At 33.4% G+C, this 23,378-nt stretch overlaps 4 protein-coding genes and 2 pseudogenes across 4 annotated transcripts; 1 reads left to right on the top strand and 5 right to left on the bottom strand.

The window, feature by feature from the left end:
* Positions 1 to 71: 71 nt before the first annotated feature.
* LOC132953780 (uncharacterized) lies at positions 72 to 1,272 on the bottom strand. Its single transcript, XM_061026123.1, has 2 exons — positions 793 to 1,272; positions 72 to 661 (listed from the first exon to the last, which is right to left on the bottom strand). The coding sequence occupies exons 1-2, from the start codon at positions 1,270 to 1,272 to the stop codon at positions 137 to 139; spliced, it is 1,005 nt and encodes a 334-aa protein (XP_060882106.1). The 3' UTR covers positions 72 to 136.
* Positions 1,273 to 4,786: 3,514 nt separating this feature from the next.
* Positions 4,787 to 7,569, bottom strand: LOC132953778 (uncharacterized; annotated as a pseudogene).
* A 427-nt stretch (positions 7,570 to 7,996) lies between these two features.
* LOC132953777 (uncharacterized) lies at positions 7,997 to 10,874 on the top strand (annotated as a pseudogene).
* An 811-nt stretch (positions 10,875 to 11,685) lies between these two features.
* Positions 11,686 to 15,041, bottom strand: LOC132953776 (zinc finger MYM-type protein 1-like). Its single transcript, XM_061026122.1, has 4 exons — positions 14,817 to 15,041; positions 14,562 to 14,760; positions 12,031 to 13,555; positions 11,686 to 11,929 (listed from the first exon to the last, which is right to left on the bottom strand). The coding sequence occupies exons 1-4, from the start codon at positions 15,039 to 15,041 to the stop codon at positions 11,686 to 11,688; spliced, it is 2,193 nt and encodes a 730-aa protein (XP_060882105.1).
* A 733-nt stretch (positions 15,042 to 15,774) lies between these two features.
* Positions 15,775 to 17,310, bottom strand: LOC132953775 (uncharacterized). Its single transcript, XM_061026121.1, has 4 exons — positions 17,217 to 17,310; positions 17,004 to 17,106; positions 16,840 to 16,874; positions 15,775 to 16,463 (listed from the first exon to the last, which is right to left on the bottom strand). The coding sequence occupies exons 1-4, from the start codon at positions 17,308 to 17,310 to the stop codon at positions 15,775 to 15,777; spliced, it is 921 nt and encodes a 306-aa protein (XP_060882104.1).
* Positions 17,311 to 21,707: 4,397 nt separating this feature from the next.
* LOC132953774 (uncharacterized) lies at positions 21,708 to 22,905 on the bottom strand. The gene is made up of 2 exons (XM_061026120.1): positions 22,675 to 22,905; positions 21,708 to 22,319 (listed from the first exon to the last, which is right to left on the bottom strand). The coding sequence occupies exons 1-2, from the start codon at positions 22,903 to 22,905 to the stop codon at positions 21,708 to 21,710; spliced, it is 843 nt and encodes a 280-aa protein (XP_060882103.1).
* Positions 22,906 to 23,378: the final 473 nt, after the last annotated feature.

Genomic DNA, 23,378 nt, shown 5'->3' with positions numbered 1-23,378 from the left:
CCTCATGTGTACGAATCATCATACGATACGCATAGTAATTCATTGCGCTTAGATTTTTATTATTCGTTGATACTCCTGAAAATGCAAAATTAAATGAATTGTTAATGGAAACCAATAAAAGTAATAATGGAAATAATTAGTGTGTGAATATTGTACCAGTAATTGGATCGACCATCTTCAACGTGATGTCGTATCCGTCTTGCCCTTGCCAATAAATGATTGGATATTGTAACGCATCGTACAAACGATGTGTCTCGTTTACACGATGCATGATATTGCTTCTTCGCTGAACGACAATGTCTCGTGATTTAGTTGGATCGCCAACAATAATTGCAGCAACATCATTAACGGTGGGTGCATTGAATCTTCGCACATGTTCACCTGTTGGAGTACAATCCGCTCTTATGACAAATTTGTGCGTATCCGATGGCATTCGTTCCAATGCTGTTTTGAACATATTAACCACAGCATTATTAGCGTGAAAAAATGCTTGCAACTGTTCAATAATTCGTCTCTTCAACTGTTGTGCTCCCTGTATATTGCACCGCACGTTCAGCTGATCCACCATCGACGAAATGAAATATATTTGCAGAAATTGATGCGGTTCATCTGGTGTGGTTGGCACCATTGAACCATGCAAATGATATATTTGACCTTGTATCTGTAATTGCAAATAATCATTAAAATTTGTTCATGAATACATTGTAAATCGTGTGATGGTGTAGTGTGTGGTGTATATGAAGTTGTTATGTGTTGCAATTATGTGTTGGTTATGTGTGTTGTATCTTTTACCTTGCAAGTCGGCATGAAGCCGCCTTCTCGAATGATATTAGCTCCAAAGGAAGTCATGCGAAAGCAGTTATTGTATTCAAGGATGTGTTGAAGAAAATGGCTGGAATCGGGATCACTTCCATCAAACAATGTTTTCAGTGGCTGTGGTGGTGTAAGTAATGGATCCAGTTTGACTTTTCCACTTGTGCAGCACAATCCAACCGTTTCTCTTTTGAACTTTAACGCATTGCAATATCGGCATATAGTCGTCATTCGTCCAATATCCAAATTTTCATCATCACTGTAGTTCGCAGTGGGATCATATTGGAATGCCAAGCGATTGTATGATGCCAATGATCTTCGTGTGCTCACGCGATGTCTCAATCGGTCATTTTCTCTTATTATATTTTGTCTTTCTTCTCTTATGTTCCTTGAATAGACTTGTTGCTGGCTTGCATGTCTTGTGCGGCGGCCGATGTTCGCACGTCGTTCTCTAGGCATTTTGGACTATGGACAGAGTGTTGAATTTAACTTCAAATGCACGATCCACATAATTTACACTGAGCTTAAATGAAATTAACTGAGCAGAGAATAATGACTATCTGTCAAACACTTTATCACGCACCGTTGCTATTGGTTTGAAGTACATGCTATGTATAATAGATGGCGCTGTATGTGAAAAACGATTTCCCCACTTTTCTGTTGAATTTTTCCTGAATTTTCAAGAATTTTCTTTGCTATAAACCTCACGGAGCCCAAGACCTTTCCAACGAATGCAAAACCGTGGAAATCGGTTCGTGCGTTCTGGAGTTATAGCGTCAGGGAGGAAAACCGGACTTATTTTTATATAATAGATAAATTAAATTAAAATTGATTACATTTTTAATAAAAATTTCTACTAATAAGCTATTAAATTCAAAAATCCTTAAGAATTTTTCTGGTTTAATACAATTAGGTTGAGTATTACTAATCATTAATGTTTATTAAATAACAAAATATAAATAAAACATTTTGTTTATTACAGGTATTCGTTGTGCAGCGCATACTCTACAACTAGCAGTTATAGACAGCTTAAAAGATGGTGGTGTGGATAAATTGTTAAATAAAGTTCGCATATTAGTTCGAAAACTGCGTAATCAAACCTATATATATTTGATAAAAAAAGAAAAACTTAAATTACCAATTTTGGACTGTTTGACTCGTTGGCATTCAACATATGATATGATAGAGAGGATACAATATTTAAAAGAGTTTATACAAATTATGATTGCAAATGACCCCAAATTAAAAAGTTTTTTTTAAAACCGAAAAGAAACCGAAACCGAAATTTTAGGTTTTCTAGGAACCGAACCGGAACCGGAACCGTAAAAATCATCAAGGTTCCAGTCCCTGAATCTAATATTGGTAAAAATAAATTAAGTTTCAAATCAGACTTCTGTAAGAAGAAACTGCCGAAACTTTTCTGGGATTTTTTATTGTTCTATTGTTCTTATTTGAATTTTGAATAGGTATTGTTATATTGTTTTCTTTACTAATATTAGTAGCTTCAATATAAAGTTTATTGAAAGTGACATTAATTTCCGAGTCATCATCTCTCATACTTTAAAAAACAGTTTTTATTAATGAAATTAAAGTTAAACTTTCAGCCATTTCTGCATTTACATTCTGTAAATAGTCACTTGTATTTTTAAATAGTCCTAATATATAAGAGAACATAATCAAATTAAAGATGAAGTTGAAATCTATCAAATGAAGTAATCCTTTTGACTCAGCTGCTCTATCACTTTATTCATTAATTAAATTGTTTAATAAAACCAGAAGAGGGCTCAATACTTTTTTTAATGAAACACAAGCAAATACTTATGCCGTCCATCTTGTCTAGCATACTTTTTTTATCTCAATAATAGATTTGTATTTCATACCTTTTTGAATTTTAACAAATTTAGCATGTACAGAAGAACCGGATACAAATATATATAAATTCTCCACGATACAAAAAAAAATTTTTACATTTGTTGCATTTTTACAAACATCGGATATAATGAGTTTAAGTCTATGGTTATAATAGTTAAACAGTGCACATAAATGGCTTGAGGTACTTCTTCACGAAACAATGCGATATATTTGGTTTTATTTGTGTAATATTTAGACAATATTAAATTTTGAAATTTCATAAAAATTAAAGCCCCCGTATAATAATGGGTATACGGCCGGACACATAATAGGGTGGGCCAGGCACACCCCCCCCCCCCCCCTTAGCTACGTGTCTGCGCCTGGCTATTCCAAGAATCGTTAATATTTAGATACTGTGCATTGTTTATATATATATGTTACACAGAATTTGTGAAATTGCCAATTACATGAAATCGGCAGAAAAATTGCCTATTTCATGAAATGAGCAACGCTGTTGCCGACAGCGTGAAATCGGCAACTTGAAGTGCATAATACTGCCGATTGCGTGAAATCGGCAAGACCATTCTTAAAAAAATTATAATATATAATTCAATATAAATTAATGTGTTATATTTATGTTCTTACATAAAACTCTTTAAACATAATAAAATCTAATTGTAATAATAAATTATGTGTACAAAAAAGTAAAAAAAAAATAATCGAAAGTTATGAAATTATATTAATTTTTTTAGTTATATATTTATATTTATACATTTTGGCAACTACGGCCGGGATGGCACGCCGAATTACACATCATGTCATTTTTCTTGCATGTGCACTTTTTTGATGGTGCAATTCGTAGGTTGATACCGAGTTGCGGTCGAGATTATAACAGGTAAAAAAAAAAATCCGAGTTGCGGTCGGGATCAAAACAGGTTAAATATCAAAATAGGTAAAAATCCTAGTTGCGGTAAAAAAATATGATTAATAATTATTATGTTTTAAATATTGACATAGTTACATATTATTATGCTAAATACAAAAATGAAACGGTCAAAATACAAATTTTGAATATAAAATATAAATTAAAGAAATGCATAAAGAAAAAACTGTATTTATTCATACAATTTTGAAATCAAAAACATTAGAACAAGATAATGCTTTCTTGATAAATTAAAAATATTTGAAGATTTTATTTGTCATACGTTTACATGGCAATAGTAAAATTCTATTAAACCTATTAGGTACGTAAACAACATTTATTAATATGACAAATATTTAAAATTTCAAAAAAGGGGGATCCTCGTGTTAATACCCCTCACTTTGTTTTTTGGATAGCGCTGGGAGTTTTTGTGCACAAACGTCGGGATCTGGTGCAAATTTCTGCACAAACGATGCACAAACGTTTGGCACATTCAAAAATCCAAATATTCAATGTGGGGGAGGGGCTACCGTTTCAATGGCCCCCCCATTTTGTTTTAGGGATAGAGCTTTCAGTTTTTATGCACAAACGATTGGACTTGGTGCACATTTCTGCACAAACGTTTGGAGTGGTCAGAAGTTCAAATTTCGAAAGTGGGGAGGGGGGGCATTGAGATGGACCTTGAAAATAATAAATTACAAAATTTTGGCAACATCGTATATTATCGAAAATTGGATAAGAGCTCATCGGATAATCGATAACCGGATACTGACCGCAATTAAGACGTTAATTTTACCTTCAATATTATTAAGACCGCAATTCGTCTATTGCGACCGCAACTCGGACAATACCAATTCGTACGGCAGGTACAACGTCGATACCCTTGACCGGTTCCTACTGACCCTAATCGAACGAGTTCCCGTAAAGTATATTCATTTTTAAAATTTTGAACGTCTGCAGTTGTTAGGGAACAGTACTTTGTAGCAGCCAAACTGTTCCCCGCTCCAGCCATGTGCTCAGAATCCCTTCGTTTGTCGCAATACGAAATTTGCCATCATTTTCTTCTATTATAACTGAAAGAAGGTTGACTGCATCTCCTCGCCCTCGATCCACCGACGGAATTGGCACAAGAACATTGTCACCAACTTGTAAGGGAGGGAGGATGCCTTTTCCCCTGGTTACCATCCTGTTCGCTTGAGATTATAAATTTTGTGCTGCAATTTTGCGTCGTGTTAGAGCTGGATGATCGAAAATTACCTCTTCAGTGTTCTATACAAAAAAATAATTAAAAAATATTTAATACCTAATTAATTTTTAAAAAAAAAACCGATTTACTTCGTCGGTTTCACTTTTAATCTCCAAAATGTTTCGTGTGGTCTTTATCAAATTATCAAGTTTTTGCTGTACTCCATTTTCGGGCGTAACATGTAGCGAGCACACAGTATTGATTTCTAGTAGTTCTGCTTCATGCGTACCTACCCTTTTAATCATTTGTCTATACAAGTTATTTAATTAATTAATTAAACTAAAATTGGTTAAATAAAAAATACGATTCCTACAATCTTAATTTTACTCACTTCAATATTGAGTACTTCCACGTCTTCATCGTTCCGATATTCCGGAATGGTATGAGTAGATATTGTAGTAGGTGTAGTAGATGGATCAAAAAGCATGTCCAACATATCCTCTTCCCAGGGCCGGCGCGAGGGTAAGGCGACTCAGGCGGTCGCCTAGGGCGCCATTTTCAGGGGGCGCCGAAATTGCTTTTACAATTTTGCACATTTTTGTCAGTAATATATATTTTTTTTTTAATATAAAATACCTATAACTTTGTACCTACTGAAATATTGATAGTTATTACTTATTATTATGGTTATTCCGTTTAGCGTTTAGCCATATATTAAAATAATATGAGTATATTTAAACTATGGTTTAGCGTAGTCGCGTAGAATGTTTATCGTATATGTTGTTCTATAAATAAAAAAAATTCCTGAATATTTGTTATCGTGTTATCGCGTCGAGCCGTCGTGTCTGGTCGTGACTCGTGACCATGTCACTTCGTCCGCCACTTATCAACTTATTCTTTGTAATTTGTATACACGAATACACGCTAATTTTATTAGTAGTATTAGTGGTATTACGTATTATTTTATTACTGATTGACGAAGGTACTATACGGGCCCGTGACGATACTTTATTGTAATTTTGTTTTTGCTCTTTGAAACGAGTACGCGTACGCCAAAACATTCAGTTGACGATTCAAATTCACTAGTTATTAGGTAAGTTGTAGCTAGTAAGAAACTTTAACAGGCATAAGAAAGTAAATAATATAGGTATATTTATATTTTAATTAATAAATTAAAATATATATTATTATTCATTAACACGTTCGCTGCTGCATATATTGGAATCCTATATTTTTAATAATATTATTTTTAATTATAATTAATCAATAATATTATTAATATTATACAAATTGTTACAATTAATTCAGGAAATTCTCTAGTTAAGAATGGCACCGAAAAAGAAATTATCTGGAGCAGAAAACTTAAAAAAAAAGATTAAGAGGGAATTAGAATTTAAAAAAGGTGCTAATGCTTTATCTAAGTTTTTACAAAAACATGAAGAATTGTTACCTTCTACAAGTTCAGAACAAAATATTACCTCCTCATTACCTAATACAAATTCTGAACAAGATAAAATTGAGCATTTACAAAATATGGATATTTCTATTGAATTTCAAAATACTGAATTTGTTACTGATACTGAACCGTCTGAACAAAAAAAAAATAATAGCTATTATTCAGAAGAATTGTTGCCTTCTACAAGTTCAGAACAAAATATTACATCCTCATTACCTATTACAAATTCTGAACAAGATAAAATTGAATATTTAAAAAATATGGATATTTCTATTGAATTTCAAAATACTGAATTGGTTACTAACACTGAACCGTCTGAGCCAAAAAAAGATAATAGCTATTATTCAGAAGAATTGTTGCCTTCTACAAGTTCAGAACAAAATATTACATCCTCATTACCTATTACAAATTCTGAACCAAGTATTACCTCTTAGATTTATGGAATTTTTTGTACGATTTAAAAAATGCACCCGTAAATGAAAGTGAATTATTAAAACATTGTATGGATCTACACAATCACCTCAAAGATGGATCTGACTCTGATATTGATGGTGTCGAATTATGCACAGAGATTCTGAACATTAAGCAATTATTAATTTCTTGTTTGGACATAAGTTCACCTCTTAATATTCTTCAATACATTTTTGACTATGAACTCCAAGACATATTTCCAAATCTTTGGATTTCATTAAGATTATTATTGACGTTACCAGTGACAGTAGCTAGTGGTGAGCGGAGTTTCTCCAAATTAAAACTCATAAAAAGATACTTACGATCTACTATGGCTAATGAACGTTTGGTCTCATTATCGGTGTTATCCATAGAAAACGAAATAGCTGCGGAAATCGATTTTTCTACAATTATACAAAGTTTTGCGGAGAGAAAATCAAGAAAAGTGTGGATCGATAAGAAATTTAAATAACTAATTTATTTATGTCATGTTTCATGGTGCATCTCTATTATTATTAATTTACAACCATTTTTGTATTATTTATTTTTGTATTATTAGTATTTGTATTTATATCAATTATATGTGCCTATTAATTATTATACCTATTACATTATATTTTGTCATAATAATATGTTAAAAGTTAAGCATAATAATATATCATTTTTCCGTATTTCTGTCCATGAACAACATTTTTTTCTGACTATTATGATATTATGTATGTCGTATGAAAAAGGCGCCATTTGGCATTTTTGCCTGGGGCGTCATTTAGCTTTGCGCCGGGCCTGCCTCTTCCAGCATTCCTGTCATTATATTGTCCAATAATTCACGAGGTACTTTTGTTGCCAGTCCCATTCGTGGTTTTTGACAAAAACTGCTTCATACGGAGTCATCTTTATGGCTTCGTGGTACCGTAAAACCGGCTGAATAGAAACAGTGGGGTAAATAGAAATAAAATCAGGAATGTTATTATTTCTTCGTCTCTATAATCTAATATTTGTGTTATCAATATGAAACCTTCACTAAATCGAATACACACTACTACGAAATTCGATAAGCTCGAAACGTTCCGTTTATATTTCCCACCATACACTTAAAATTGATAACAAACATGTACTATTTCTTATAAAAAAAAAAACACAAAATACAAACTCACCGTTTATCATGAAATAATTTTTTGATCGTTCACTTACACATTTAAATTGTTCAAGCTAGTTGTCAGTAGTCAAAACTTGTAAGTATAATAATTTTAAATTCATTATTTTTTTTTTATTATTAATTTTGTAAAATGTCTCTTTTTGCGGGTGAATAGAAACAATCATGGGTCGTATCAGAAAAAAAGATCCAAGAGCCAAAAAATATAAGATTCCCAACCCAAATGATTTAGAATCGGCCATTCGGTGCATAAAGTCACGACAAATGACCTACAGAGAAGCTAGTGAAGTATATGGTATACATTATTCGGTACTTTCCCGCCATGTCAAAAATGACAGAAAAATGCCGCCCGGTGGTCGAGGATCGAACTCGGACCGGCTGTGCCGAATCCGACGCGTTAGACCGCTCGGCCACCTAATTTCACGCTGTCGGCAACAGTGTTGCTCATTTCATGAAATCGGCAATTTTCTGCCGATTTCATGTAATCGACAATTTCACAAATTCGGTGTAACATATATATGTTATAAGTAATATCCATGTATCATATGATATTTTATGATATATGATTGTATTTCTTCTGTAGGATTTTTTAACTGTTGTTCAGAAAATCAGAAATACGTACTACGTTTCACTTAATGTATTTAAATATTAACTATGAGTACTTGACCATCTGGTTACTATTTTCTTACCCTGTTCAGGTGAGGTTGTAGGACCTATTGAAATGCGGTTTCAAGATCGCATCGCCCTCTCGTTATATTCCCACAGCGTATTTTAAAAGGATTTATGACATTGATTTATATATTCAAATTACTATATGCTAATCTGTATCTAATCTTTTATGTTACCTAATATACCTTAAGGCGAAACGATCACAATAATATAGTATGTATATTATTGGGTTCGTTACAAATATAATATTACACATTATTAATACTAGATACTTATTACTCAATACAAATCACATATATTTATTTCTATATAACATTGTATACTGCCAATGTAATTCACCCTCTGGACTTATAAAATAGTCGGCAAATTTATCCCTGAAATACAGATAAGGAGACTGAGCTAATTACATACTTATCACACCGTTTGTCAGAACGTATGAGTAAACAACATAAAGCGTCGAATAATATTGATAGTGATAAGCATTTTTTACTGTCATTATACGATCGTTTCAAAACCATTGATAATAACATGACATTTCAAGCTCAAATTGAGATTTTGAATATAATACAAAAATATACCGTGTGTTCCTAAATGCATCACCCGATCCAGCGGATTGATTAGAATTTAGGAACACATTATTTTGCTATTGCGCTTCAACCACGAACTTAAACTTAAACTTATGGTAAACCTACGTAACCATGCCCTAATCATAATAATGAGTGATTATGATAAAAATCAGTTATCAAATTTATCAGTTAGATAAATATTATTAATATTAAATATTTAAATTTAAAATATTAATAAAATAATAAATGATAATTTATTTTTTTAATTAATCTTAAAATGGATAATAGTACGTCCTTATTTGTTTTGTTTTTTGGTTTAAATCCATGTTCATGAAAGCAATAAGTCTTTAGATAAACAAAAAATGTTTCATCATTGCTTGTCGATTTTAAATTCTAAAATACGTACAACCAATTTTATGTTAGTCACAAGTATGACGATTTGGATTTTAAAAGTCATTTTAGACTTACAATAAGTTCAATTGAAGTAAGTAGAATAGTTATTGCCATAATGAATTTGAATTAAATTTGACACTAATATAATTTTTTTATTTAAATATTTGGTTTTAATGTGTTAAGTAAAACCATTTTATTTTCTACGCATAACCAAAGTGGGAAGGCCTTTAGTTGCTTTTGAAAAATCGACTTTGATGACTGTATGGTACATGAGTAACACGGAGACATTTCGGTAATATAAACAAAAATTACTTTTTCTATTCACATATTTGTTTAGTGTCACTGATAATTTAACATTATGTTATTACCTACATGTTATTACAAATATAATATTTTGTTACAAAAATGTATTGAGTACTTACCTAGCTATTCAAATTTTTGAATCATTACATTCATTTCTTATACATATTGTTTAATTGAATAGTCAAGTTGGGGATCGTTTTGGAGAGGTTTAGCATGCCGTACCATTCATAAATTTATTCGTGCTCTTTCAAAAATTCTTGACGAGTTTATAATTTGGCCTATAGGAAGTTCAGCAACAGGTATTGTTGTTATTACTACTCTTGAATCGTTTGTATAATTCTGTATAGATACCATTCAAGATTTCAAAAACTTGAGAGTTAACTATATGCCAAACACAATTGGGTGTATTGACGGCTGTCATATCCGTATCCATGCTCCAAAAGCTAAGAGAAGTGATTATACAAATCGGAAAATGTTTCAGTCAATAGTTCTCATGGTAAATTACATACATATTAGGTAAATCAAGTGCTAATAAAAAAAATTATTTTTATTTTTTTAGGCAGTATATAATGCTCACCTTGAGTTCACCTACATATTTTCTGGATGGCGTGGGAGTTCTCACGATGCAAGAGTTTTCAAAAATTGTATTTGGGTAATACATTATTAGAAACACCACAAGAAATAATTTCTAAAAGTCAAAAAAATTATTAGTTCCTTAAAGCTACCCATATATTGACAGATAAAGAAAAATTATTTAATAGACGATTAAGCTCTACTCGGGTTGTAATTGAACAGGGCATTTAACTTGTTACTTGGAAGTTTTCGGAGACTTAAGTAAATTTTTAAATATAATATTATATAATATTTTAGGAGCTCTACTATACTTCAAATGTTTTAGATCCTTGGAATCAAAATCAAATGAACTCATGAGTCTAACTGTAACTGGTGCTTGCATTCTACATAATCTGGCAATAAAAAATAATGATTTAATAGAAGTTGATGAAAACCTTACTGACGTAGATACTTTAATAGAAGGTCATGATTCTAGTGCTTCAATGGCAGTTAAACAACGAAATGGGATATCCAGAATAAATGAACTTACTTCTAGGTAATTATAAATAAAAAGTGCTTCTCATTACAATTAATATTTTAAATATCTATATATTAACATAACAGCTATTTAAATACATTACAGGGGCGCCGGAACGATTTTTTCGCTGTGGGGGCAAAATATTTCAAGCTTTATTCTAGAGGGCATAGGAGCAAAAATAGTAGTGTTTAATTTTTGGTGCTTACTCTCCACCCCTCCCCAATTTTTACAGCACCTATGCTGGGAAAAAGGTATAATTAAATTTTTTTCTTACAAATATTTATTAAACAAATTCAAATCATGTAGGGATAAAAATTTATTAACAATACAAATTACAGTTGTAATTATCTTTATTACATACACAGTTTCTTTGTTGTACAATCTTTAATCAAAAATCCCATGACTATATTTTATTATACAATATTAATAAATATAATATACAGTTCAAATTTTAATGAATAATTTACATTTTACCAAATACACTTTTTCTCTCTGCTGTACGGCTAATGAACTCTTTTAGGATATCATCCAAGGAAATCTCATACAAAATAGTTTGGTTTAAGTGTAGTAGTAACAAATGAGTCAAACGCTTTTGACTCATAGTTGAACGTGTATAGGTTTTTAAACGCCTGAGCCCACTAAATGACCTTTCTGGTGTGGCTGATGCTGCAGGTATTGTGTATAACAGTATAATAAGCCGTTCAACTTGGTTCATCAATTGACGTGAAGTTTCTGGCAACATTTAAATATTTCAACAATATCTTTTATTGTTGCTGAGGGATTATCAGAATTTAAAATATTAGGAAGCATTATTAATTGAGCAGCTAATTGATCTACATTAAAATCAGTTTTTTTATTTCACTTATTTCAATTTTATCTGTATTGATTGAACGCATCAAAATAGTTTCCATTGATACTACTTTGTCTAACCCAGACTGAGTGAATCTTTCATTTAATTCGTTCAACAAACAATCAATCAAAGCAAAAAATTCTTTTCTTAAAGCAACTTTTTTGTCGATGTTGGCTGAAGGTGTGCGTGTAGTTGAATATTCAAGATTGGCAGGGGGCTTACAAACTCTAGGATTAGAAGGTTAAGATGTACGGCTAATTGTTTGGTTTTATTCCAAGTATCATTGAAAACATCATCATTACGTAACGATGTAAGAGTTTTTATTAACAATTCTGATGAATGTTTGGCTCCAATAGCAGTGTATGATATATTTTGCAGAGCTTTAGCCAACTGCTCACATGGACCCAATATTAAAGACAAAGATTCCAGAGCAAAAAAAGTTTCAAACTTCCAAAGTTTCGTCTCATATACGCGGAGAACTGCACGTCTATCTTTACTAATTGAATTTGAATCTTTTAAAATTTCTTGTACTGTTAAAAGAACTCTTTCATAATTTTCTATAAATCTATTAACTGCTTTTACTCGGACTGTCCATCTTGTAGGACAAAAAAGAATAATGCCTGGTATATTTTCAGTTTTATAGTCATTTTCTTCATCTAAGTTAGTCGAAAGAACAATACCAGAAAATATGTTTTTGCGTTTTGATGAATCTAAGATTGTATTGCTTACAAATCTGATTAAATTTAGAGCATCATTAGCAAAATCTACAGTTTTAATAGTATCACTCAATGCTAAGTCCAATGAATGATTTGAACAATGAATAAATATAGATTTAGGTTGTACATCAGAAATTCGCTTTTGTACTCCACTTCTATGACCAGACATAGTTGCCGCTCCGTCAAAACAAAGTCCTCTAACATTTTCAAAACTAAGACACATACGTGTCAATAAATCAGTGATGCAAGAAAATAATGTTTCAGCATTTCCACTTGAAGGATTATACATACCCACAAAAATTTCGTTTATATTTAAAGAAATTGTATTTAAAAAACGAAAACAAATGCTAAACTGTTCCTGACCATCTGTAGTGCCATCAGCCATTATGGCCATAAATGGACTTTTTAGAACTGAATTTTTAATCTTCTGTAAAACAAAATGCGCCATAGTTTCAAGCAACTCATTTTGAATATCCCCACTTAACCAATTGTTTCGTTTTTCAAGCCAAATTTTTATTGAAAGATTTTCAAGTGAACGCTCTTGTAATAAATAAATTAAGTTTCCAGAGTCCCATGTACCACCACGAATAGCTTGACCACTACGAGCTAAGTAACGAATAGAGCTAATAACAATTTTAAATACTGTACGAGCTTCTTTTTGTTCATTTAAAGACTGTTCAGTAATTAAAGATATAACAGGACGAGAGTTGTTACGAAAATTTAAATATTCTATTGATGCTCTATGGTTTTCACTTTTTTCGTGTATAGAAAACCGCTCAGTGCCTTTCTTCCAATTTTGAAACCCAGTACCAATAAACGATTCTTGCCCATGAATTTTTATTTTTGTTATTTTAGTTTGACTGGCCAAAGCACACGGATAACATAAAACAACATTTTTTTCTTTCACATAATGTAGCCAACTAAACGAATTGAACCATTTCAACTGACATGATCTTCCATTTGTTTTAGGGAATAGAAAATCGTTTTTGGGAATAAATTGTTCAGTTAAATAAATATTATCTTTAGAGGTTTTTGTTTCTGTTATGGGTAGTGTAGTTGAATAAATGTGGATGATTTCTAATGCTTGTGATTGTTTGTTTATACCAAGGTCTTCTACGTTAATTTCTTTATCACAATCTAAAGTAGTAAAGTTGTTATATACTAAATATTAATATAACTGAATAGAACATAATTAACACATTCGAGACGATTTAATTTAGTTATTACTAAAAAACTTAAATATAAAAACAAATTTATAAAAAAAATCATAATCCTTACTAAAATATTATACGTAAATCGTTTACTTGGCACGCTCTGTATAATATCGTAATGGTAAAAGCAATGTAGTGTATGTATACACTAGATAATAATAAAAAAAAAATGTTAATGTACATACTATCATATGAGTATCCTCGGTTTGCTGCCTTGCGGCTACAACTATGGACCGTGTATAAGCGCTGTGCGCTTGTTACGAGCCATAGAGGTTCGTCGCGAGCGCCGCGAGCGTGTCGTCTATGGACCACCAGCACCGGTGCCAAAGCACCGTACCAGAAGGCACAGGTCTGGAGCCACCGTGTGCCACCTCTGGTGAGGTCGTGACCTATCCCATCACTTCCCATTTTTGGTTACGGGCAACCTCCGCTGATTTTATCCAACGGTAGACCAGCTGAGTGCCCAGGAGAAACTGCAACGCCAAAGGGATTCGCACCCCCATGACGGTACAGCCGTTCACTGGAGACCTTCGCCTGCCAGCCTTGGCTTGAACCATACAGTAGCTCCCGCTACAGCCACCACGAAACCAAACCGGCACGGGGCGCCCGACGGCAAGCCGACACGCGCCCAGCGTAGAGGGGCACTGACCCGGGCATAACTCGGGACAGTGGGGCTCCCCCCTTCCCGTGGCACCGGTCTCGCCCCCGTTAGGTAGGCCATCACCGGTGAGATGTTCGACAGGGCACGCCCGGTCTCCCAGGATTCGCTGGCTCAGCAGGCTCTCGGTGGGCCTTTACCGCGAGCGCTCGCCCACGGTGCGTAGGTCGCAACCCTACCCCTTTAGTCGCCTTGTACGACAAGCGGGGTAGACTGTGTCTGTATTCTTCCATGGCCCCAGACACAGGGCCCGATGTAGGTGTGGCCTACTCGCCTAAGCTTTCAGCCACCACGGCGCCTCCGGTTGTCCGCGAACCTCGGTTGTCCGCGTCAGCGCCGCCCGCGTCCCCGACGCACGAGTGTCTCCTCAGGACGGCCCCGCATGTGAACCGCTTCTGCCTGCTCACTCCTTGACACTCGTTCAGAACACATGCGGGGTTTGGCACTCTGGCACGCAGGGTGTCTTGCCCGTCCTGCTTCGCCCCTATGCCGGGCGTTCCAAATAGGCAGCAATTTTGGCAAATCTTACCATTGCGGCGTACAGTCTTCGAGATGTAACTATTATCTCCGGTTCGCAAGGCCACAGATGCACAGCCAACTCAAGGTGCGCCCTGTGCTCGTTGTGTAGCGGACAGCTAAACAGCACATGCTCCACGTCCTCCTCCCCTGTGCCACAAGCACAGATCGGCGACGGCTGGAGGTTGAAACCCGCCAATTTGGCCCTAAAATTTCCGTGGCCGGACAAAAACTGCATAACCTCGTGGCTTAACGCTAGTAGTAATCGGAGTCTCTCCTTTACGTCGGGGAAGATTTTGAACGTCCACCTGCCGTTCTTGGTGGCAGCCCACCAGCTTTACCATTCTTCAAGGAAAACCCCTCTTGCCCTGTCAAGGGTCTCCTGTCGAATCAGGGGCGGGAGCGCATTGGCCTCTGCCCTTGTCGCTATCCAGCAGATCTCCAAATCAAGAGGGGGGGGACCTGCCAGCACCTGGAGTATTCTATCTGTGCTCGGTGCAATGTGTATTCTTAGTATTGAAATTACTAATAGATATAATATATTACTTGCTGAACAAAAATTATAGAATAATATTTAGGTATTGTACTATTGTGGGCTAAATGTAAATATAATTAGACCATGAAGTCGTGGGGGTCTTGCCCCCACAGTATTTATCTTGTTGGGGCAATTGCCCCCACTGCCCCCATTGTTCTGGCGCCCCTGATACATTATCAAATTATTATTATTTATATTTTTTCAGATTTTATGAAAAGTAAACAAGTGTAAAACAATATAAAAAAAAAATCTTACGGAATAATAACAAAAACAATTTAGGTATACATACAATTAAAAAAATGTATATATGTAAAAAAAAATTATTCTTAATAACAAAATATAGTACAATATTATATAACAAAATATAACTTGTTTGATTTTTTATTTTATTAAACAAGAATAACAATTTTAAAAATATATTGGAAAAAATAAAAATTTATTCTGTATTTAGTTTTTCAAGTTTTGCTGTCTCTATTTTAATCATCATTTCCATGAAATTATCTAGTTTTGTTTGGAAAGCAACTCTAGACTTTCGGTCTTCTTTCATTTCTTCCAATAATGTTTCCTGGAAATTTTTTTTCTTCTTCATCTTGGGCATAACTTCTTCTAGTTCATCATCTGAATTATTGCCAACAATAGTTGTTGTTGAATTTGATGGTTGAAGGGTTTCAGATGTGATAGATCCAGAAGAAGTTTCAACTTTTGAATGCTTGCAGTATGTTAAAGAACTTTCAATGAGAGTGCTTTTCTTGGGTTTAACAGAGTTTTTTTTGCCAAAATATTTTTTCATTAAGATATAGTATTCCCAATGAATACAACCTTCACCGGATTTATTAGCTCTGCAAGTGTTATCCCTAAATGTTGACATTAGGTTTCTAAATTTAATGTTGCAATTTGTTCTAGAAACAACAATACCACTTTCACTTAATTTCGCAGATATTTTATCCCAAATTTTATTGTTCTTTTTGTTGCCATTAAAATCTTGTTCTGCATCTCCTCTGTTTTCTATTAGTAAGTTTGTTGCTCTCACAGTCCAAACTTTAGTTTCTTGTACTTTTCTTGTACCTGTATCTTTAGAAGACTGAAACGATTCTTGTGATATATCATAATTTGATGATGTATCTACTATAAATAATTAAATTATTATAAGCTAGGTATGTATAATTTGCCTCCAGAAAAGTCAATAATAAAAATTTTACAAAAAATAAAGTAAAACTGAATAGGTATATCATCAAAATGCATAATATAACATTCAATTTAAAATTTCTCAAATGTCATTAAGATAAAAATATTATACTTAAATGTTTTAAGTGTTGCATAATTACTACAAAAATGAAGTTGTTTAAAAACAAATTATATATTAACCAATAACAACAATAATAAATTGTAAAGTATAATATTTGTGTATAATAGGTATATACAATTATACTAGATACAATTATTAGTATTAAACAAAATATAAAATATATAGTATTATAGAATAAATAAAATGAATAAGTACTTGATATAATAGATTCTGGTTTTTCATTTTTTTTCAATCGTATACGAATATTTTTTAAAATGATATCATATTCCATTTACCTAAACAATAAATTAAATTGTTATGTAATAAACTGATATAGGTACTAGTTTTTATTATTGAAATAATTGCATTATGAGTTTTACCATTGAGGAATTTCAATACCGACGATTCCATTTTCTTTAAGATCTACAAAATCGTTTGATAAAAGAGATGCAATGTTTGCACTTAAGAAACCTTCACCCAAATCTAAATAATAATCAAAATAAATATATAAAAAATAGTTAAATAAATAAAAATAATAATGATAATTAAAAATAAATCTAATTCCAATTTTTAAAAACTAATAGTGAACTTACGTAAGTCGAATGATGTGCAAACTGTTTCTATGGTTAAATATTTCACATAAATACAATCATCGTAATTAATACGCATTTCTATATTTTCATCCATTTCAAGAAAAAAACCATTTCTAAAATATACAATTTTTAATTTGCGCACGCCTCAAACGCTGCATACAAAACACGAGTCAAACTCAATTATGATGAATTACTGTAGGTGTAGTATAGACAGTCTATGCCCTATGGTAAAAACTAAAAATAGAATAATAAACAGAAGAAAATTAAATTGAAATCATAAAGTTATTAGTAATACAAATTTGGCGCGTAAATTCTTATAAAATCAATCGGGTTTGCTACCATCCAGCCGGAAATTTTACGATTCCTGATAAAGCAATCCGATTGATTACCACCCCTACAGCGGATTGATCAACTGCTGTATTTAGGAACAACTAATTCCAGCGGATTACCAATCTAGTGAGTTTCGGAACATAAGGATAGTCAACCTAATTCTCAACATTATAATTATGAGTCCTTTGGTAGACGTTTTGAAAATATATCAGCTCAAGTATATAACACAGAGTATGAATCAATACAGTATCCGATGTATTCACACACACAATATCCTAGCCATATCAAACCTTCTTCATTTCGAGCACCTACAAGGGTGAATCTACCAGACGTATCGCCAAATAGTATTCAATCAATCACTTTCCCAGAAAGCATTACAACTCATGCCACCGATGATGATAACGTAGATTTGTCGTATACGACATTGACTGTATGAGTTATAAGAATCGACACCCTGGGTCTCTTGATGCGGGGCGATGCTGGTCAACTTTGTATAATTGTATATGCAGAGAATCTAAATTGAAGGAGCCAAAAAAGAACGGAATACTGGCTGGCGGGACTAGTGACGACTACACGTGGACGACGATAATGACGTCGGTACTCGACGGCACGTTCAAATTACTGTGGCACGTACAAGCTACAGCGGTGAAGTCTATCACGGAATGACGGACAACCGACGTGAATGGCGTTTGAAACCCACACAATTTAGACGAAATAAAATATTTTAACGAAGAATTTTAGTTATTAGTTAAAAATAATTTTAAAAATGCTGTTCATACATAAATAGAGATTACAATCCCGGGATCTCGAATCCCGGGATCCCGAGATCCCGGCTACTTTTAGGTACCGAGAATACCGGGACCAGTATAAATAAATCCCGGGATTCCCGGGACTGTGTAACAGCACTCAATAATTCAGTACCCCGATTATGAATGCCGATTAACGTGTTTTTAAGATAAGATTATATTATGTTATGACTGTTATGAGATTATATATTTTACGACCGATCGGTATACGTACGAACAATTAGTATACGCAATACGCTGTTCTCTGAATACATTCAATACGTAGGCCGTAGCGCTACAGTCAACACTCATCAGTCACGTTCACGGCTCACGGATATTTTTTTTGATATTTAACTTTGATACCACAGTGTTTATACTTTTATTATAAAATGTCACGTGAAAGTGTTTTTGTTAAACACAAAAAAGATTTAGATACATCGTCAGCGTGGTGTCATTTCCTAATTGCAAGCGATGGAAAAAGTGCGCGTTGTAAACGATGTTTAGCAGTATTGAAGACATTGGGAGGATCAACAAAAGGTTTACACACGCATTTGTTATCCAAACATAATTTTAAAGTATTATCTGAAAGCAATTGTTCATCAACTGGGCATGGACATGGAGAACCGTTAGAAGAAAATTCGACACCGCCACCAGCTAAACGAAAGTTAGTTGAATATTTTATTAAGAGTGATACACTAGATCATGTTTTGGCTCGAATGACAGCTTTGGATGGTTTCCCATTTATTGTTTTTATAACTTCTAATGATTTAAGACAGTTATTAATATCCAAAGGTTACTCTGATTTACCAAAATCAGCCGTAACAATTCGAAATCGTGTAGTCAATTTTAGTTTAACAATCAGAAAAGAAATAATTGACGAATTTAAACGGTTGAAAAAAAAAGGTGAACAATTTAGTTTAACTTTTGACGAGTGGACTTCCACGGCCAACAAACGTTTTATGAATATTAACGTCCATTCGCAAACAAAATTTTGGAGCTTAGGTCTTATTCGAGTTAATGGTTCAATGACAGCTGAAAACTGTATTTGTGTATTAAGAGAACGATTAAGTCGATTTGATATTTCACTAGAAGAAGATATTGTCGCAATTTAACCGATGGACCAAATGTTATGCTAAAAGTAGGAAAACTTGTTGACACTGAACACCAGTTATGTTTCGCGCATTGTATTCATTTAGCTGTTTGTGATGTACTTTATAATAAAAAAAATATAAATATTCGAGATGAATCAATTGCAAATGATATAAATGAAGATGACGATGAAGAATTTGATGAAAATGACGATGAAGAATTTGACTTTCCGGATTCAGGTTTAAATATTCTTCCGCAAAATGATATTATTCAAGACATGCCAGATTTAACCAATGAATATAATATTAATGTGGTAATTAAAAAAATACGCAAAGTTGTAATGTATTTTAAAAGATCTCCGACAAAAAATGACACTATACTTCAAAAATATGTTAAAGCAGAGCATGGAAAAGAAATTAAACTACTCCTGGATTGTAAAACGAGATGGAATAGTCTTCTTGCTATGTTGGAACGTTTTATCCTTTTAAAAACCAGTATTCAAAAATCGCTTATAGATCTCAACCATCCAGTCAGCTTAGAAGATTCTGATTATAACTTAATTACTGAGATAACAGATGTACTAGCCCCTATTAAACTGACAGTGGAAGCAATTGGTCGTCGTGATTCCAATTTGTGCACTGCTGATGCTGCATTTAAATTTCTTTTCAAGGAATTGTCAGAAAAAAATTCAGTACTTGCTAATAAAATGAGGACATGCTTGAGTGATCGTATAAAAAAACGACGACGTCCAGAGTTGTCTGGCGTATTGAGTTATTTACAGAATCCTCACGATGACTATGATAAAATTACATATTTGAAAGATATATTTTTAATCCCTAAAAATGATTTTATTAGAAAACAAATAATAAAATTAATTGAAAGGATACATTATAATAAACACCTAATGACACCTAAGGAAGAACAACAACATTGTTTTGAACAAACAGAAATTGAATCTATTACACTCACTCAAATGACATTAAAAGAAAAGTTGGAGCTTGAAATAGGAAAAAGTAAAAGAACAATTGATCCTATAACACAAAAAGAAACTGATTTGATAAAAATAATCAAAAAAGAGATGAATTTATTTGAAAATGGAGGAACTCGCGGGCATCACTTAGAGCTAGCATTTAAGTATTTAATGTCTATTCCTCCTACAAGTATCGAGTCCGAACGTGCATTCTCAGCAGCAGCCTATATTGGAAACAAGCTAAGAAGCAGACTTGGAGACGGATCATTAGACGCTCTACTATTTCTGCGTTCATATTTTCAAAATAATTAAAACCAATGTATATTTATAAACTTATTTAACTAATATAAACTTTATTAACTTATATCTATTCTTATGTATAATAATAAAAATATTTAAATAAAACAAAATTGTGCATAATTCTTTTAAACATTTTCTTATTAAATTTCGGGATAATCCCGGGATCCCGGGATTAATAGCTAAATATCCCGTAATCCCGGGATCATAAAATCGGGCCGGGATTGTAATCTCTATACATAAACCAAACATTTTAAAAATTGTAGGCCAAAGCAGCTTAAATAGCGGCTGACATTCGTGTACCTATCATGTATCGTATTTTATCTTTATAGTTCATTCTTTGTGCGTACAATTCTGGATCCACAGCTGGGTCCCAGTACCCCCCTCCACCATATACAAATTCTACTATGACATCCATAGATAATTTAGGTGATTGTCGCAACTACTTATAAGTTTTTTGTCATGGATCGAAGTAATGAAAAAATTATTTGGATTCAAATAGTTACTAATAGTAAGCACCTATTTTACAATTCTTAAACTAATTTATATTAACACGTAAATAATAATCGTAACCAAAAAGTTTTTGTTAATTAATGCTCAGTTGTTAGTTAGATATTACATTAATATTGTGTTTCATTAATCTTGGGACTACTTTTCAATTTTAGCAAAATCTCATTGATTTCATTAATTTATTTCATTCAAATTAATCTCAGTTTTCTAAAACATCTAGATTTTGTAGAAAATCCATCTCATTCATATTACAGCTTTCGTATTGTAAAATCCTAAAAAATTAATTTTTTTATCTTATTTTTATAATACATTTTTATCGATTTCACTTTTCCAGAATTACCCCCTTGTACTGGTGGAATCGATATAACATTTCCTCGAGATATACCGTGTGTATTATTCTTATGTATTTTGAGGTAAAATTAATAAAATAAAACGTCTAATAAAATAGTTCAATAACACATTTAATTTGTGCTTTTGGTGGTGTACGGTTTCATTATGAAATCATGGTCGTCATTTTTTCCCCTTTTTTGATGCTGTTCTCGATCCTTTTCTCGATCCTTTTCTCGATCCTTTTCTTGATCCTTTTCTTGAACTCTTTTTTGATCTCTTCTTTCCACCAGGGGTCACGACGGTGGTCGTTACGTCATCATTCAAAAACTGCGTCTCAGCATCCGTGCGCTTTATATCCAGCGGGAGGTTAGGCAGACGCATTTCAACCTGCAAGCAGGCTACGTCGGCGGGGTTTTCGTACGCTTTGGATAGCCGCAAAACAAAAACGTGCTCCTTGTCGTCCACAGGTAACCCAGTGACTGGGCCGACTGCCAGATTATTGGCGGACACCGGAACCGCGGGCAACACTTGCATTGTCCTCTTACGCTGAGTGTTGATGTACTTTGTGGCAGTCGGTCGGTCGACCACAACGGTTGTCGGCGCAACCGATTGGCCATTGTTATCAGTTGTAGTGGTCTTGACGATAGAGGTCTTTCTTCTGCCCAGGTGACCCAGATGGAACGTGGCTCGGTCACCGGCTACTCCAACCTGGCCGGGCAGAAGTCGAATCATGTTCGGACCCAACCGGCCGATCGCCAACTTCTTCTTATTCACACAGAATGTCCGCATTAGCTGTAACAGCACATCACGTCAGTTGCCATTTGAGAAAGTCAAAACAAATGATACACACAGGCTGCAGTATTCACCAATAGAAAATAATAGGAGTTCACTTAATAAAATAAGAAAACCTATGAATTATTTTATTTTTGAAAATACGATTACCTACCTATATCAGGAAAAAAGTATATAGGGGTTTAATTGTATTTGACCCTATGGTACTCAGTTAGGCTATTATTACCAACACATATGTGTATATAATATCATCATAAAATATGATAATTTATACCACACATTGAACTTATAATTTGCACTATCTACAGATAGTAACATTTTTAATGTATCCTTAACCTTCTCAAATACTACTTACATTAGGTGGCATTCCGGTTCCTCGAAATGGACATTCTTGGGTTGTGTATTTATTGCAGCCAGTCACGCAACTGTAGTCCCCTGGAGTGCTCAAATTGTCTGCATCTTGACATACAGATGTCTCGAACAAGTAATCCCTCATCTTCTCCAACGCGGTAACCGCGCATCTAACCATTTTGGATTCATCCCGGCAACATGCTCCACTATTTCTGGTTCGCTTAGTGTGTTCCATTTTATGAAATTCTCGATTTGTAGTGTATAACTAAATTTTTAGTGATGTGTAGAATCGGGATTTTTTTATAATTTTATAGAAATAAAATTCAATACAACATATGTTTTAATTAACTGTATTTTGTTGGTGGTTGCTATGTAGTATATTTTTGCATATTTAAATCAGAAGATTATTTATTAAACTGGTAACTCTTCTTTAAATTTAAAAAGTTTTGTTGAAGATTGAAGTGATGTAAATCACATAATATTTTTACTGGACTCCCGTTTTAATTTGAGAAAAATATTACCAACATTTCCAAATAATTTGTATTTATATTCTTAGATTCTGAGTGGAGCGAGGAAGCTAGTGGTTTTATAATGATGTGTTTTTTTTTATCCTGTATACAAAATTTCTACCAGAAGGAGTGCTTCAATTTCAACATATCATATCTTAAATACTAGTGAATAATGGTAACACAAGTTTGTATAATAATA

The sequence above is a fragment of the Metopolophium dirhodum genome, chromosome 1 (assembly GCF_019925205.1).
Source record: "Metopolophium dirhodum isolate CAU chromosome 1, ASM1992520v1, whole genome shotgun sequence".
NCBI classification, from domain to species: Eukaryota; Metazoa; Arthropoda; class Insecta; order Hemiptera; family Aphididae; genus Metopolophium; species Metopolophium dirhodum.
The sequence above is the reverse complement of the archived record's forward strand: the minus strand, read 5'-3'. Positions and strand labels throughout refer to the sequence as shown.

Bases quoted from the DNA above. Each gene is read 5' to 3' on its own strand.
- LOC132953780 (XM_061026123.1), bottom strand. From the start codon at position 1,272: ATGCCTAGAGAACGACGTGCGAACATCGGCCGCCGCACAAGACATGCA. The intron at 662-792 runs GTAAAAGATACA...TTGCAATTACAG, and splicing joins GCTTCATGCCGACTTGCAAG to ATACAAGGTCAAATATATCA.
- LOC132953776 (XM_061026122.1), bottom strand. From the start codon at position 15,041: ATGCAGTTTTTGTCCGGCCACGGAAATTTTAGGGCCAAATTGGCGGGT. The intron at 14,761-14,816 runs GTAAGATTTGCC...GGGGCGAAGCAG, and splicing joins GAAGACTGTACGCCGCAATG to GACGGGCAAGACACCCTGCG. The intron at 13,556-14,561 runs GCGAGTAGGCCA...TTACTACTTTAG, and splicing joins CGTGGTGGCTGAAAGCTTAG to ATTGTGATAAAGAAATTAAC.
- LOC132953775 (XM_061026121.1), bottom strand. From the start codon at position 17,310: ATGGATGAAAATATAGAAATGCGTATTAATTACGATGATTGTATTTAT. The intron at 16,875-17,003 runs GTAAAACTCATA...TCGTATACGATT, and splicing joins GGTATTGAAATTCCTCAATG to GAAAAAAAATGAAAAACCAG. The intron at 16,464-16,839 runs GTACTTATTCAT...AATTATTTATAG, and splicing joins ACCAGAATCTATTATATCAA to TAGATACATCATCAAATTAT.
- LOC132953774 (XM_061026120.1), bottom strand. From the start codon at position 22,905: ATGGAACACACTAAGCGAACCAGAAATAGTGGAGCATGTTGCCGGGAT. The intron at 22,320-22,674 runs GTAAGTAGTATT...GTGCTGTTACAG, and splicing joins GAACCGGAATGCCACCTAAT to CTAATGCGGACATTCTGTGT.